General features: G+C 42.2%; 1 protein-coding gene across 1 annotated transcript; it reads right to left on the bottom strand.

Annotated features, from left to right (window-relative positions):
* Positions 1–848: 848 nt before the first annotated feature.
* On the bottom strand, positions 849–16,786 carry trim45 (tripartite motif containing 45). Its single transcript, XM_010734051.3, has 8 exons — positions 15,124–16,786; positions 12,934–13,222; positions 12,486–12,631; positions 11,224–11,540; positions 8,413–8,542; positions 3,844–3,958; positions 3,404–3,530; positions 849–2,742 (listed from the first exon to the last, which is right to left on the bottom strand). Exons 1-8 carry the CDS (start codon positions 15,606–15,608, stop codon positions 2,588–2,590), a joined length of 1,764 nt encoding a protein of 587 aa, XP_010732353.2. The 5' UTR covers positions 15,609–16,786; the 3' UTR covers positions 849–2,587.
* Between the last annotated feature and the right edge of the window lie 23 nt (positions 16,787–16,809).

Below are 16,809 nucleotides of genomic sequence, written 5' to 3' on the forward strand. Positions count from 1 at the left end.
ATTTAGAAATAATCACTTATATTGCATTTTCATACACATTGAACGATGACTAGAGAAAAAATACTTTTATACCCTTTTATAGTAAAAAAGATTTATTCTCCATACAAATTTTAGCTTCTCTGTTAAGCAATGAGTGAACAGGAGGCAGGTGTATTACTCCATTTGTCATTCTGTCTCAAGATGACAGGGTTTGATATTTTTAAATAGCTTTTTTTTCCCCCGACAGGACAAATGCTTTTCAGATGGTGAAAAGAAAATAGGCTGTTGTTTTTGTGACAGCGACATTGACAATATAATGCATGTATTCTGGTTTTGACCTCATGTTGTGCTTGAGCATTAAGAGATGGTTTAGCCTCACGTCACACTGTAATGGAAAATTTATATTACATGATTGTGTGTTCTTTTATAACCATATATAGCCATGTTTTTTAAGTATAAAACTGTGTGCCTTATAGTCTTGTTTGGTTTCACTCAGTACCTTGCACTTCGCAAATCTTTCTCTCATTTATGCAAGTTCTTTGTAGAAGTAGTTTTTTGATGTATAAACTTGACCTTGGTTCTCACGATCCAGCAGAGCTTGTTAGTGAGGTTTGATGAGCTCGTTCCATTGTAGCCACCTGCTACAGTTAGATAAGTTAATCATAATAATGACGAATACTCCTTAGAAGTGTATAACAATCAGCGTGGGACTGCCCCACCGTGAACATTTTCTGCAGGCTGTCTTGTGCATTTGTAGAACTGTTCCTCTTGCAAGAATAAAATGAAAAAACCTTTAAGGACCAAGTGATTGACTCAAGATCCTTATTTTGTGTCGGTGAATTGCTTCCCAGAAATTTCAGCAACAACACTGAGGAATAAGTGGGTTTATTTCGATTGTACAGGCTTAAATGCTTCAGTAGAAAGTCATGAAGCAGAACAAAGTACTGCGTAACAGTGTGAACAGCAGAATCATACTCCCACTGTTAGAGAAGAGATCTTGGACCACAAATCAACATTAGTCCTCATGTCAAGTATTTGCATATTTGCTTTTTTATATTCATCTTTACAATCAGCAGATCCTGTAAGGTAAAATAAAATAAAACTCACACGCATGATAAGCAGAAAATACACAGAGGCATTAAGTGGCTCATAATGAGTTCCAGGTTTGTGGTTTTAAGTCAGTCTTGTGATGCAGCCTCTGGAGGGGAACAACTTTATATTCTAAGAGAAGGCTGACTGCACCTTCTAGGTCACAGTGTTTTCCAAATACAGCCCTCTTCCCCAGAAGGCACAGTGGAGTTAGGTTACTAATGAAGGAAAAACACAATTCTGTGCACATCTGATGGACTTTTTTCTTATTTAAAACAAGAATAGGCACTCAAGGCTGACGTGTGAAGTGTTCATGTGCACAGAGCAAAACCCAAACGTGGTTTAGAAAAACACATCACACTATGAACAGCATCAAATCCAGGGTGACTTTACAACCACACGTCTTGATTCAGCTCAAAGAGTAGTCTTCACAAACACCAAAATATATGTATGTATGCAAATATATATATGTAGTATTTGTGAGTAAACACTTCTATAAAACACAATTATCACTTACTGGATGATTATTGTTCCAGAATTAAAACTGAAATGAGCATAAATCAATAATAAGTAATAATAGTACAGTAATAACTTGGCATTTATTGGGAAAATGTGCTGATCAACGCATAATTAACTCAGTTTGTGCTCATTAGTAGCTACGCTTATAACAGTGTACAAACAAACTGTAGTAAATATTGTGAATACATAGTAAATGTATTTCTTTTTACTGTACCATCATATCTCAAAACAAACATGATGAGAAGGGTCCCTTACATTTGATTATTTATATATTTTGTACAACTAGTACCTGCATAATTACTGACTTGATTGACTGTAATTACTGTACTTCATCTTCTAAAATAAAATCATCACTCATAACAGTGTAAACGCTGAACATAAACATGATGATGTCAGGATCTCTGTGAGAACAATGATCAGTGTGGATTGTTGTCTGTATCATTCAGCGTTGCGATTGCTTTTGAGGCACTACATTTCAAAAGATATTTTCCTTGACTGAAGGATATAAAAGATATAAAAGTATTAAAGTTCAGCAGTCTAGTGATTCTCAATGTTCCTATGTGTTTTACATTTAAGATATAAACAAAACATGACCTTTGAAATTTAGAACAGTGTCGAGGTTTTAAAAAGATGGCTGGTGAAGGAAGAGGCACATCTCTTATGTAAGGCTACCTTTAACAAATCTTTGAACTCATTTGACGTAGGAGGACAAACATGCTGTTGAGAATTTCACTTTCTTTCTCCTGGATCTCGTCATGGGTAGTGCAAAGTGGCACGGTAAGATTGAGATTTACAACTGGGCCTGGCAGAGACGAGCCCTCCTGAGACAGTGACTTTGATGTCCTGCCTGAGTCACTAGAACTTCACTTTCCTCGCCCGACCTCATCAAGGATTCACACTGACAACCCTGAGCTCACTCCCCCCAGCTGCTCTAACCTTTTGGCTGCTGCCATCCGTTATTAACTTGCATCACCTCGACAGTTCCCATCTCTGTGCGACCTCAGAGCTCCACGGTTCGCAGGTGGCCGCGGGGGGAAACTGCAGTCAACACGCTCTGAGGCAGGCACTCAGACTGCTCCACGGTGCTGCCACAACAAGACCAGTGAGGCTTCCCTGGGTGTCCTTTATGACTGTGACCGCAACCTTTAAATCCTCCTGCAGTCAGACAGACAGGTAAGGAAACAGACAGACAGGAGATCAGAAACAACTCTGGGGTTTGTAAGGATAGAAAGAAAGACAGTTAATAATGTTGATATGCTCAACTCTCCAACAAGTACAGCTCATGGTAATAATGGAAATAATACTTTATATATGACTTCTTTGTACACATTCTCTCTCATTAGTGTTGTCAGATTATCCAAAGAACTCTTCCAGAGGTAGACATACAACAGAATGAAGGCAGATGTGAACAAAGTTACTTCTACAGCCGAGTAATCGCTCATGAAGGGAAGTGTAGTGTGTCATCATCAACCCCACAAAGAACTTTCCCTTTTCCACTTATACCTCACTAAGTGATTGTGTGAATGTGCTGAGTTTAGATGAAGAGAAAAATGATGGGTGCCTCCTCTCTCAAAATACAACACGTCTTGTGGCCTCAGGATTCATGAAACATAAAAATACTTGTGTTTATTTTAAGAAACCCTGATGTTTGTGTAAATAACATGAACTTAAATATTGCAACAAGGTTCCAAATAGTTCCTAAGCATGCCCTCTCTCCATGTCCAACTTGAAAACAAAACATAGAAGTTTTTATTGTCTTTGTTCATCATGACGAACTGAATGAAGGTCAGATATTTGAATGATCTCTTCAGCGTACCTGGCATGGTTCCTGGGCAGCCACAGCGAGCCTCTTTGGATCCTCCGCTGGAGCAGAAGGAGCAGCAGTGAAACGTCCCGCTGTGACGCCTGAACTTCCTCTTCACGTTGAGCATGAACGGAGAGCCCTGTAGGGCGACAAAGCAAAGAGTCAACATTCAAAGAAAAAAAAAAAACACATTAGGTAAATGCCACAGACAGCCTGTTGAATTTGTGTTTGCCTGAAGAGAGTTTTGCCTACATTGACTGAGCTTGTCAGGATGTTAACAGCCCTGAGGCAGCATGCTGTGAGCTCATGGAAACACCACACCCCAGTCCAAGTTCATATTTAACTATGTGCAAAATATAACTAATAGCAACTGTTTTGAGGAATACAAATTCAAAAATAACTTCTCTGCACTGGTAGATTTTGTTGTGACAAACTGTAAGTTGGTTTTGTACCTTGACATGTTGGGCTTTGACACAAACCCACACTGAATAAGTTCCGGGCTCTTTAGGTGTGTATGAAACGCTGTAGGATCCATCGCTGTTGTCAACCACTGACGTCTCCACTGTGCTAAAGGAGAAGAAAACAAATCAACCTCTTCATAGAATATCAGTGAGAAAATACAACTCATCACTAATTCTGTTCTTCACATATTCATGACATAATATTAATTAACAGAATCTTCTTGCATTTCATCTCCTCTTATCAAAACTCCTTTTGACAATTTACTGTTTGGCAGAGCACACAAACAATGAACAATTCTTTAACTCGCGAAGCTTGTTCCTCGTTTTGTGTTGCTAAGATGTAACCAACAAGTTTGACGTGTACCAGAGGACAGACATCTGGTGTGGCTTGTGATTTAGCAACAGCCTGGCGCAGGTTGCACTCAGTTCAGAGTTCACCACAGGAGATCTGGTGTGATTATCTGCAGCTTGATAATGTGATCACTCAAATTACAGACTGTAGATAAACCAAAACAAATCATGTGTCTCTGACCTGAGCCGAGGGAGAGGACTGAATGATACACCGCTACACTTTAGTCCTCTTCTTTTCTGCTGCAGCTGGTTAAAGGTCAAACTGCTGACATTTGTTTATTTCGACACAGTGGAATGTTTTTATTTTCTAGATATTTGGATTTTATTCTTATTATTCTTATATTACCTTGTTATTCTTCTTTTCTTCTTCTGGACTTATAAGTTGCTGGTTTCATGTGCATCCATTAGAATGTGAGTACAGTGTTTAGTTTGTTCTGACACTTTCGATGTTGCCGTGGGTTTTTTAAAATCACTGTACACACTTTATTTCATATATATTTCATGTGTATTGCTATGATTTCATGTATATAATTATTAGATAGTCACATGGTTGTTTATTAATACTAATATTTGGTATACTTTAACAAGGTAAAGTGAGTTGTTAGAGTCCAGAAAATGTTAATTGTGTGATTAAATTAATAATGTTAGACTTTTAGTTGTTTATTGGCTGTAGTGAGTGCTGAAGGGTCTTTAAGGGACCGTCATGCATTTCTGTAGCCTCTGTGTGCAGTAGAATACTGTCATATGCATAGGAGCCTTCCGAAGTTGAGAGGCTGACAGTTATTGACTCTCCCTTACTTAGTTAACGCCACATCCTCTTAATTTATTTACTTTGTACCGTCTATGTTTATTTAACATTATTCTGACTTGTCTATTTTCTATTTGTCTTGTCACACTGTTTATGTTGCTTACTAATTGGTAAATTTAATATCTGGAGATTTTTATGTTTATCCTCTCTTTACAGTAACTACACACACACTTACAGACCCACAACAACTATGTGGACTCCCTGTCAGTACATGAGTGGCAATTCAGTGTAGGAATGTGTTTTGTGAGCTCAATTACCCCTTCATCATCATCATAACTATTTTTACTAGACACACTAGGGAGGTGTACATCTACACAAGTGTGGTAGTCAGAAAGCCAACACCTCTTTTATAGTTTGGGATGAAGTACTTATGGATAGTCAGTCTGTTACCTATAGTAGACAGCGATTGGGACACACCAGGTAGGAGAAGCAGACAGGAATATTGGCGCAGGAGCTGAGTGATTCACTGCTGTAGACCGGGGCAGCAACAGAACATATTTCGACCACCCAAAGAAAGGCAGAATATTTGCACCACTTTACCTTGCCGTGAGACAGCTCTTTCCAACGAGAAACTCAAGTGTTTGTATTGGTCTAAGCTCTCAAAGCCACCAGACTTTGAGAAAAAAGAAGCATCTACTTTCCCCAAACTGATGGCGAGCTGACTGCCGTCTACTGTAGGTAACATGCTGACAACAAACAAAACAACTTTTTCTGTGTGAAGAATGTTTGAAAGAGACGAGCAAAACATGACGAACAGTTGTCTGTGTGATTTTGGAGAGGTCTTTAAGGGTGCTGCTCCACCCACTATAAGTGACAAAAATAGCCAGCACACAGGTGCAGAGTGCTCTGATGACCTGGGGTCTGTTTCACAAAGCAGGTTCAACAAACTCTGAGTCAAATCCTGAACTCTGAGTTGATCTACTCTGAGATAGGAAACTCTGAGTTTTCGGTTTCACAACAGCTGATTTGAGTTGTTTAATCACTCAGAGTAGTTTAACCTGGAGTTAAACTTGAGCTCCACAGACATATAAAGCCAGCATCAATGGAGCCCAGATTCGTGATTGAACATGGAAACTGACAGAAAGAGGCAGCATTTTTCACCCCAATAGAATTGGAAATATTAATGACTGCATGAGAATATGAGCATGTCTTTAGAAAGAAGTGCAACACTGCACGGCTGCTAAAGAGAGGGAGAGGGCATGGGGAGAGCATTGCTGCTCGGGTCAATGCGTAAGTTTAAATGTATATTTTGCAATCACAATAACTATTGAAGGGCAATTGCATGAATGGGCCTATTAATTTATTTCATGTAGTGCAATCCGGCGGGGGAGAAGCGCACTTGGCAGCAATTTAAGAGAAATATAAAAACATTGTTCAAACAGGTCAGACATCTGCATGACTTGACTCTGAACTTCTTTGATCCCTTCCATAATGCTCTTTTAACACTCAAAAATGTCTTCTTTATATTGTATTAAACAATGAAGCCTGGGGCTGGGCAGCAGCAGGAGACTCCCCTGACCTCAACTGCAGAGATTGACACAGTGAGACAGCTGTTCATGAAACTCCAGAGATTTATTGTGTGGAATTCATGTGCAACAGGTTAATTTTATGTCCTCTTTATGTATTCCCAGTTACCAGTAAAAGAAATTTATAAAATTCACCTCCTAAAAAAAATCCAGAAGACCGATAAAGAAATGCTATACCTCGACCGCCAGATTAAAAGCAGATTTGGAAATCCAAATACTGGAACATAAATTAAAGGTGGGTGCTGGTCACATTCAATTATGTCAATGTTAACTATTGGAACATTAACTTAACTAGCTTTTGTATTTGTAGGAAATAAAGAAGACCAACTGAATGTGCCTCATGTTTTTATTTGTGGTGGTGCTTTAAACTCAAAAGTGATTAGTACAAATCGTGTCTCTGACCGCTCGGCCATCCTGCATAGCTGGCAGGTGGAGGGGGCCTCCACATTGGAGATTATGTGTGCAGCATCACATATGATCTGACAGTGCAGAGAATGACAGATAAATTAAATTATGAGGAAGTGCTTACACAGTGAAACTTCTTAGTCTACATGTACCTGCACATTAATGCTGTGAATGGACTTCCTATTCACATAATCAGCCTCATTATGTGAGGAGCCGTGATGGGAATGTGCGTACCATCTATGCAGCCAATCACATTGGGAAATCCTAAAACAATCAAAATAATAAAAATTACTAATTCAAGTCTGAGGTGGCAGCACAATGTCATAATACAGCCTGAATTAAAGGAATTCAACAGATCTCTACATCCTTCCCCTGCGATCCTGTGGAACTCTTCCTTAATGGCCCTGACAGGGTTGTGTCCAGGGAGACAACAACTATTAGGCAAAGTTCTTTTCAGGGCGAGGCAGACTCTTCTGATGGCCCTGCATACAGTTGCCTTACTCAGTGCTCAGCATCTCCGATGTTATACAAGAAACTGCCATTGGCAAAAAACGCAGCGCCACACACAAAATCTGCTGCGATGTGAGCGCCATGACTGCGACTCGTGGTGTTTGAAATGTGCGGACGTATGAGTTGTGTATGTAATTATAGATGTGAAGTAAAACGGTACCGCTCAAAAAGAAAATTGTCCGGGAGGGCTGAAATATCTATGCGTGGTCTGAGTACTCTCTGCCGACAGATATGTAATTCCCTGCGCCGGATTGCTGCACCTTCGTCCACAGGGATCGTGATCAAAAGGACACGCCATGTTCAAAAAGTTGACACCAAACGTTTGCCTTCTGGAACTAGAGGACGTTCTGACAGCGCGGAATGGGGAAATCAAATTCAGTATGTGGCTCTGAAAGTGGGCGGAGACAGAGAGAAACTCAGGGTTTCTTCAGGTAAACCTGGTCCCGACCAGGTTAGATTCACGGAGTATGTTACTATGGCAACTGAGCTCGAGGTTAAGTTACCTCACGTTGTGAAACAGGTTAGAGTTAACCCTCTCTCTCGGGTTTGACTGACCCTCCTTTGTGAAACGAAAACTCTGAGTTTTCGTGATTCCAGGGTTAACAAACTGAGTTTTCAATAAACCTGCTTGTGAAACGGACCCCTGCTCTGAGCAGCTGGGCGACAGACGGTGAAAAACACGATCACCCTCGACACACACAAAACTGCAGCACGCTGCTGGATTGTTAATGACACTCGTGTTACTGAGAGAGTAAAACCTCACTGTACCCCACGGAAATAGCACTTCACCGGCGCAAAATGTGCGCACATGCAAAAATAGAGCCTTGATCCAGGACACTTTGGCTGAACTTGACTTGTCTGGTTTAAGTTTGATCATCTAGCTGGTCTGTTGCCTCTTACAGAAAGGTGCCTGGGAGGCTAAAAAGTTGGCAGGGGTTGGCCAAACTCTCTGACTCTCACCAGCTTTTCTTCTCCTTGTGAACGATGCTGACCAGGACATGATCTCCGCCTTGTGCCATCTGCTCCCCGGCTGAGTCTCGGCACACTAGGGTGAAATGGCCCTGCTGGCCCTCCCTGGCCCTCTGTAGACCTGTGAGACCAGGAGGGTTAGAGGACATTACAACATGCTGATTCGTGCATGTGTGCCAGTCACACACGTGCAGACTTAGAACCTGTCTTTCCAAGTTGTGCATCGCATTAAAAAACAAACAAACAAAAAAACAGACACACCACAAAATGGAGACACTAAGACATTTGTCTTGTGCCACTAAAGATTACAGTCGCACACATACACCACACACACTAAACAACCCCCTACTGGGTGCTTACGTAAGAAACTTTCCCCCCTAAACATATGGTGGTTGCAGCCACTTTCAGCGTGACTTCAGGCACAGCTGGGCTTCAGTACTGCTGAGCAGAGTTTTCCTCACATCATTATTTAGTGTTTCATTAACTTGTTCTGCTGTGCTCTGGCTGAAGATATTCGTCAGCTGTTGTGTTGTTGTTGTTGTTGTGTTGAACCTGACGTCATTTGTGTTTGTATCAGTGATTAATGTTGCTTTGCATTTCCTTGTCAGACTCTATTAGCCACTTCATAACTAATGGCCCTACATCGTTATTATTTAGTGTTTTCCAGTGGCTGCATCTGTGCTGTTGCAGTTGCTACTGTTGCTGATGAAACTACCTGTTTCATCAGCGAAATGGTGTAAATCTGGTGTTACATATAATGTTACATAATTTGCTAACACACACACACACTATTCAGGTGTATGGAAAAATTAAACCTGCCTTTAGTCCCATTTAGAACATGGGCTAGTCGACCACTAGAGCCTCTTGTGGCCAAAATGAGTATTACAACAACAAACAAAACATTTTTTTACTTGCGAACATTTCTTTTTCCCATTTGTGTAATAAAAAAACAAAAAACATTGAAACTAAGAAAAATTATTCTGGAATATGCGATGGAAGTTGAAACATGTTTAACCTAGCTTAGTATGAAGACGCCCAAACATTGACTTACTTTGACCCTGCAGGCCCTGCACACTCATCGTACACCTAGCAGGTAAAGAGAAACTTTAATCATCCAGATGATTAAAGTTTCTCTCAGGGCTGTGTGTCTGTGTGTACAGGGTGTGTTTGATTGAGTTTCCTCTTACGTTTCTGTTATCTTAAGGCTGTTAGGATGGTTCACATGACACCTTTATCGTTTTAACTGGCAGGTGGAGTCGGCTGACCTCGTCTCACTCCTGCATAGCATCACTCATATTCAACCTGAGGCCTTATCAGCCCAAGTAACTGCAAAGACCTGGGTGGGTGTGAAGGGCCTGTCAGAATTAGAATTAATAACTTTTAGATTTTTCTTTACATTCTTGATACTTACTCAAATGTAGGATTGATTGAGTGCACTGGTTACTACTGCAGCCATTGCTTAAATTCTTCTTCTGTTGCTACTACAATTACTATCATTCCTACCACTGCTGCTACTAATGGGTGTGAATTATCTGTGAATTTTTATGTGTACTTGCTAAGCCGAGCACCCAGCAGCTGTCAGCATTACAGACACAGCTGCTCCGGCCCACATTTCACCTGTGCTGTATAGCTTCAAACCCCCTTATCACACAGAGAAGGGATAATTGCCTGTAAGCCTCTGTGATTTTAGCTTTCTAAGTGTCAACACAGAAATCTGGCCTTCATCTGCCCCCCCCTCACATGAAAGCTGATGTGGTTGATGAAAGTGAAGTTGGGAGGTACAAAAGACTTCACGGTAGAAAATCTGCTTTAGTTTTTGTAGTGATACTGTGGATTTATTTACAAAAGGAGAATCCTTAACCGTGTAATTAAGAAGTCAATACAAAAAGTGTGGGTAAACATGACTTCTTTTCTCTGACTCTGAACTATACAAATACATAATACATACAAAAGTATAACACAGAAAGTTGACACCTAGAAGACTGGCTATAGAAGTCCTTATTTGCTGCCGTTTTTCATTTCCCCACACAGATAAACACGACTTAAAGTCTCTCACTGAGACAAACAGCTACAAATCCCCACTGGCTGTGTGTGACTTGTGGAAGGACAACAAATGATGACTACACTAGTTGAATGTGACCGTATTATTATATTTCTACATTCTCACAATTTCTTATAACTGCAACATTCATTATCAATATTATTTATTCATAATCAAGTTATTGCTAGTCAATAAAATGTAAGTTATCAGAGTTCCCAGGGTTACGTCTTCAAACTGCCAACAGTCCAAATCCCAAAAATGTTCAACACACAATGATATGAAGCAAAGGTAAAGCAGTAAATCGCCACAATTGAGAAGCTGGAATTAGCACGTCAAAAAGATGAATCAATTATCAAAACTGTGTGTGTGTGTGTGTGTGTGTGTGTGTGGTTGAATCACATGTCTTTAGTCTTTAGAACAGTAATTCATTTTACTTAAAAATATCCTGTAGCTATTTGTTATCTTAACTGTAGGTTTTGCTCCCCTTCTGTCTTTTACAGTGTGTGTTCATGTTGTGTGTGTGTGTAAACATGCCCTCTGTGTCTTCAGGCCTGTTGAGTCACCTCCTACAGGAATTTGTGTCTTTGAACCAAAGCACCCAGGAGGGTAACAATGTTTAACTGCTCCAGGTGAACTCAGTGTACACTGACCCCTCCCCCTCCGCATCCCCACCTGCATGTCTGTACCTACCACCAAACACAAACATGACTGAATGGATGAAACACCTATTACAAATGCAGATACTGTATCCTGATGCATACCTTCCCCTTCGATGGTGCACTTGCTGAGGTCCATTGTCTTAGAGTTGATGATCCCAACCACCGGGTAGCCCTCCACCTCCCCTGCTGACTCCCTGGGCAAGAAGCTGATGCCGCTGCCATCGTCAGGGGCGACGGTTGCCGGGTGCGGTTCACGGCTGTTCTCTACCAGGCTGGTCAGCCTCCTGAGGGTCACGCCTTTGGCGCTGAGGATCTCTGCGTCTGAGCCGCTGCTCAGGAGTCTCTCCGCAAACTCCACACTGCCTCCGATGTCCAACAGAGCCTGCTGCAGCTGTGCCTTCTGCAGGTGGAGCTGGTTCCTGTTGGATAGAGACAGTGTGAATAATTAGCAGCATGCCCATGCACTCGATGAGAGATGTTTCTCCACAGTTGCGTGTTTAAATCTATTGAGCGTGTAGTCTGGTCACACAACACACCTCTCACACCATTTAACTGACCATAAATAGACCTGTTGATCTTTAACATGCCTCCCTACACAAAGGCTTTCTATTGCATTTATAATAGTACAAATCACAGACACAGGTGACTGGAGACAGTAAACGCAGATGTAGGGTTATATTTACTCATTGTTTGTCCTAATGTATTATTACCTGTCATTTTCATTTCTTAACAATGCTGAGACATATAGTCTATCAGTCAGTGATATATCACATACATCCATCTATTATCTGTAACCGCTTATCCTCGTCAGGGTCACTGCTGGAGCCTATCCCAGCTGACTTAGGGCGAGAGGCAGGGTACACCTTGGACAAGTCATAAGCTCACCGACAAACAACCATTTCATATACACAAGTTACAAAGTACTTATTTAAGTTCACAGACCCAACACCATGTGCTCACTTTTCAGGTAAACACCACTAAAAGATGCTGCCACTTGCTTCCCCACAACGTCAGCTGCTGCTGGCTACCAAACGTTATGAGTTATGACTTGCTTGAAAAAGAAAAAATATTATAATATATTGAACTTTTGTGACTGACTATCTGCTTTTCTTTGCTTCCTCTACAGGGAAGTCAGAAGAAAAATCCAGGAATAGATGTGGAGGCAGAATCAGAATCAATGAAAACTACTTAAACGTGGGGGTTGTCAGTCACGGTGTGAGTACAGAGCTTCAAGAATAACTGTAGTCAGACTTTGACGTATTCTTTTTTTGTCCTAGTTAACAGTTCAGCAGTATTCCTTTGAGGTACTGTTAAAAACTTCATTGGTTTCCAAAGGAATATTTATAATATTACTTGGTCCGTACCTGCGTTGGACACGGAGCTCCTCCAGTTGATGCAGCAGAGACAGGCAGTGGGCTTCCACAGCGCTGGCATAGCCTCGCGCAAACTCCCTCACCTCCTTCGCTGTTGCATCAACCCGAGCCTGCAAAGCCTCCTGGGATGCTTCCACCTGTAAAAGAGTGGAAAGAAACAGTTTTGTTGTAAAATAAGATACATATGTATAAGTATGACAAATCATTCATGCTGCGACAGGTCTCCAGAAACATTTTGTGTCTCCCAAAAATTTTAACAAGGGCAGTTTGAGGGTTGGTACATTAGGCTAAACAACAACAGAGAGGGTAATGTTAACTCTATAGGAATGTGTTAAAACATGGACATGATGGTTTATTACAGTAATTAGCCTTGGCTGGACTTGAACAGGGTCATATCTTCTCAACAGAACAACCATTTTCAAAACAGACTCTTCTGCACCTTCTGCAGTGAGTCCCTCAGACGCTCCAGGCGAGGTCGCAGGCACACTGTGACCAGCTCACGGATGCGGTCTCCGTGGCGATCGATAACGTCACGGGTGGGACAGCAGCGGTGGTCACGGTGCAGCGTGGCGGCACACTCGAGGCAGACGGGGAGGTCGCAGGGCTGACAGAAGAGTCGGAGCTCCTGGCCGTGGTGGAGAGAGCAGAGGACGGGCCGGCTAAGACGTCCACGAGACTTGAGCTCCTCCAGACACTGAATGGAGTGAGATGCTGTTCGCTTCTGCCGCCTGCATACAGGAGAGACAACAGACAGAGATACATACATGTGTGAAGACCCAGTTTAGCCTCAGATCTAGTAAAAAAAAAAAAAAATGTTGCTGGAAATCAGATGTTACCTGCTACTTAACTTAAAAAAAATACAGAACCTCACACAAACTGTGGCTGTGTCAGCACAAAAGAGAAGTTACCTCTGAGTTTGACAGCAGACAATAACAGAGCAGAACACAGTGGAGACATTTAACCTTGTTAGTCTGTTAGTGTGACAGTCAGGTCCAGAAGAGAACAGAACCATTTTACAGGAAAAATACCAAATGCTTGCTGGTACAAGCTTCTCAAATGTGAAGATTTGAAGCTTTTCCTTGTCATATGTGATAGTAAACAATGCCACTGAACTGATGGTTGCAGTCGTCACAGCCTTTGTTGACTGGTGCGATCTCGACCACCACCATCAACGCCAGCAAGATGAAGGAGATGATCGGCTTCTGAAGGAAGACGCCTCATAGAGAGAGACAGGAGAAGGCTAAACAAACTGGTCAAGAGGGCCAGCTCTGTCCTGGTATGTCCCCTAGACTCCATAGAGGAGGCGAGTGAGAGGATGAACAACTCCTCTCACACCCTGCATGAGACTGTGGAGGCATTAAACAGAGACTGCTACTCCCCCCATGTAAGGAGATCTACCACAGGTCCTTCATTCCAACAGCTATCAAAGTTTCTGTTTCAAGATTTTTTTTCATTTATGAGTCATTTCTTATTAACCTTGTGTATGCAAGCTGCTTTGACAGGTGAATTTCCTCGCTGTGGGATCATTAAAGTCTATTATATCTTAAAGCAAGGTATTTCAATACACTGCCAGTTTTATAGAAAAGTAATTAATCAAGCCTGTGAAGTGCAGATCTATTGATTGAAGTCCTACAATAGAACTGGGCATACCCGTGAGCATGTTGTTATCCATCTCATCATATGCAGACAAAGAATAGGACATACTAGAACAGTGGTTCTTAACCTGGGTTCGATCGAACCCTAGGGGTTCGGTGAGTCAGTCTCAGGGGTTCGGTGGAGCCTCAGCCCTGGAATTTTTTATACCATTTGTTACAACATATCTTTGTGAGCAATGGTTTTCGAGGATGGACATAAAAACTAAGAAAAGGAACAGACTTTGCTGTGAAAATGACATGAGACTGGCACTTGCCAAGGTGAAGCCACGCATATCTGAACTGGTCTCTCAAAGGCAACAGCAGAAGTCACACTGAGGTAAGTTGTTGTGAGTTCATGCACTGTGTTGGTTTTGTTATTTGAACAAGGTGATGTTAATGCACGGTTCATTTTGTGCACCAGTAAAAAAAAAATCATATTTTATTTTTTACTAAAGAAGGGTTCAGTGAATGAGCATCTGAAACTGGTGGGTTTCGGTACCTCCAACAAGGTTAAAAAACCACTGTACTAGAATAAAACAGAGGCACCGTGGTAGCTCACCTATTGGAGCGTGTGCCCCAGTCCTTACCGCAGGCTTGACCCAGGTTTGATTCAAGCCTGTGGCCTCACTCAAACTAACACTGGTGCTTCAGCATCGTGAAGCTGGTTATCACTTTGTCTCTGTTAACACTGATGTTATTAAACACATAAATGAAGTGTTGAGATGATAGTGCCTGCAGAAAAAAAAGTTAGAGACAACAGACCTTTTTTACAGCAGGGTCAACACAGGTGTTACCAATGATACTAATTAGGTGTCTGCTGTGGCGCATGTTGGCTCACTGGAACCTTAATTAACATCACCTGTCACCTGTGTCGACCCTACTGTTTCATGTTGCAGGGCTGAACATGAAACAGTAGGACTAATGACTGAACCTTACCTACCTGTTACCTGGAAGCTTGACAACACAAAGACAGGAGCACAGAACATAGACTGTACCTGTGCGCCTGGCAGCAGAACTCGCACAGGTTGACACAGCAGACCTCGCAGCGGCTCTCTGCTACTCCTTCGCCGCACAGGTCGCATCCCAGCGGGCCGTCCGTCACCAGGGTCTCCAGAAACACTTCGTCTAGCGCCAGGTGGTCAGTGCTCAGCCCCTGCGCTCCCGACGGAGGAATGTCGACCTCAGAGTCACAGTCGGGACATAGCACCGTGACGGTGACGGCGAGTCGGTCCTCCTGCTCCCCCTGGCCCCGGGCATCAGCCGGACTGTCTCGCCTGCACCGCGGGGACACAGAGAAGGGCTCCAGCTGGCCGATACAGTCGGAGCAGAAGGTGTGCAAGCAGGGGAGGATTTTAGGGTCCCGGTACAAGCGTCTACACGCGTTACACACCGCTCTCGGGTTCACCAAGAGTCCGTTTTGTTCATGCTCCGAGCTTAACGCTGGCTGCTCCGCGTTTTCTATCTGTTCAGACTGCGACATTGTCCGTTTTTAGTGACTTCTGGTGCTAAAAACAAACAGTGAGTACCACCCTGAAACCCAGCGAGGTCCACGAAAACTTCTCCTGAACCTTTCTTCTGCACCTCACCACTCATTTGAAACTAAATATTACGTATCCACTTGTCTACACGATGAAAAGAAATATTTCAGTTCCACCTCCTGCAGGAAAATCTAACTTTTCTCCGGGAGAAGTAGGCTCCGTTCACCGCTCCGTGGGACATATGACACCCCACTCACTGCCAGACCAATAGCAAACCTCTCACGGACTACCAGGGGTGGTCCCAAAGTTTTTCCAGGACTCTTTAATACTCGTCTGGGACTCTGAATATCCCCATCTACCGGCAGGACAGAACATTATGGTTTGTAGAAGGTAGATGGACAGAAATACTTAATATTTCAGCTAACATTAGAAAAAATATGAATTTGAGAAAGTAACATTAGCTACTAGATAAGTGACCAGTCCAGTCCGTGTGTGTGTGCGTGCACTGGTGGTGGTATGGTTATGGGGACAGAGAATTGTTTTCACAGTCACGTCATGGGGACCTCTAACGGTATGGGGACAACAACAACAACAACAACAACAAAACAGGTCCCCTAAAGAGAAACTCTTCTAAATTAATGCTAGGTACCTTCTGAAGGTGCCTGTGTGGTTTTTAGCTTTGGCCCATAAGTCACGTTTTTACCGGTTAGTGTGTGTGTGTGCTAACAACAATGTCAAATTTCAAGTGATGCACATGAGGCCCAAAAGATTTTTTTTGCATAAGCTTACACAGTTTCAAGGAAGAAGTTTATTTGAGCATGGCAAAATGACTTATTTAACTAATCACCTAAGCAAACAGTTCTCCCTTACTGTACTTAGATATAGTGTGTGCTAGGGGTTGTCTATGTTGAAAAGACAACCATCTTTCGAAGATGGTTAAGAGTTGAGTATGCATAGTGTCACATCTTAGGTTGGCTGATCTTAGCAAATCTAGTTTACTACCTAACCTAACACCAATCCTTAGTTAACAAGCTGAGGGCTTCCCTGTTTTTTTATGTCAAGGAATCGCCTCTGAGACATTAGACACTGACATCAAGCAAAATGGCTAACCCTATCTCTTGCTCTGTTAATCCAACTTTCAAAAATCACCTCATTTTGCTGGGGACCTCCTAGATAGATATACTTTATTTATCCCAAGCTGGG

The sequence above is a fragment of the Larimichthys crocea genome, chromosome XVIII (assembly GCF_000972845.2).
Source record: "Larimichthys crocea isolate SSNF chromosome XVIII, L_crocea_2.0, whole genome shotgun sequence".
Lineage (NCBI taxonomy): Eukaryota > Metazoa > Chordata > Actinopteri > Sciaenidae > Larimichthys > Larimichthys crocea.

Excerpts from the sequence above, each read along its gene's own strand:
- trim45 (XM_010734051.3), bottom strand. The coding sequence starts at position 15,608 with ATGTCGCAGTCTGAACAGATAGAAAACGCGGAGCAGCCAGCGTTAAGC. Across the intron at positions 13,223-15,123 it reads TTCTGCTGCCAGGCGCACAG|GCGGCAGAAGCGAACAGCAT; the intron begins GTACAGTCTATG and ends TCCTGTATGCAG. Across the intron at positions 3,959-8,412 it reads CACAAGGAGAAGAAAAGCTG|CACAGTGGAGACGTCAGTGG; the intron begins GTGAGAGTCAGA and ends CTTCTCCTTTAG.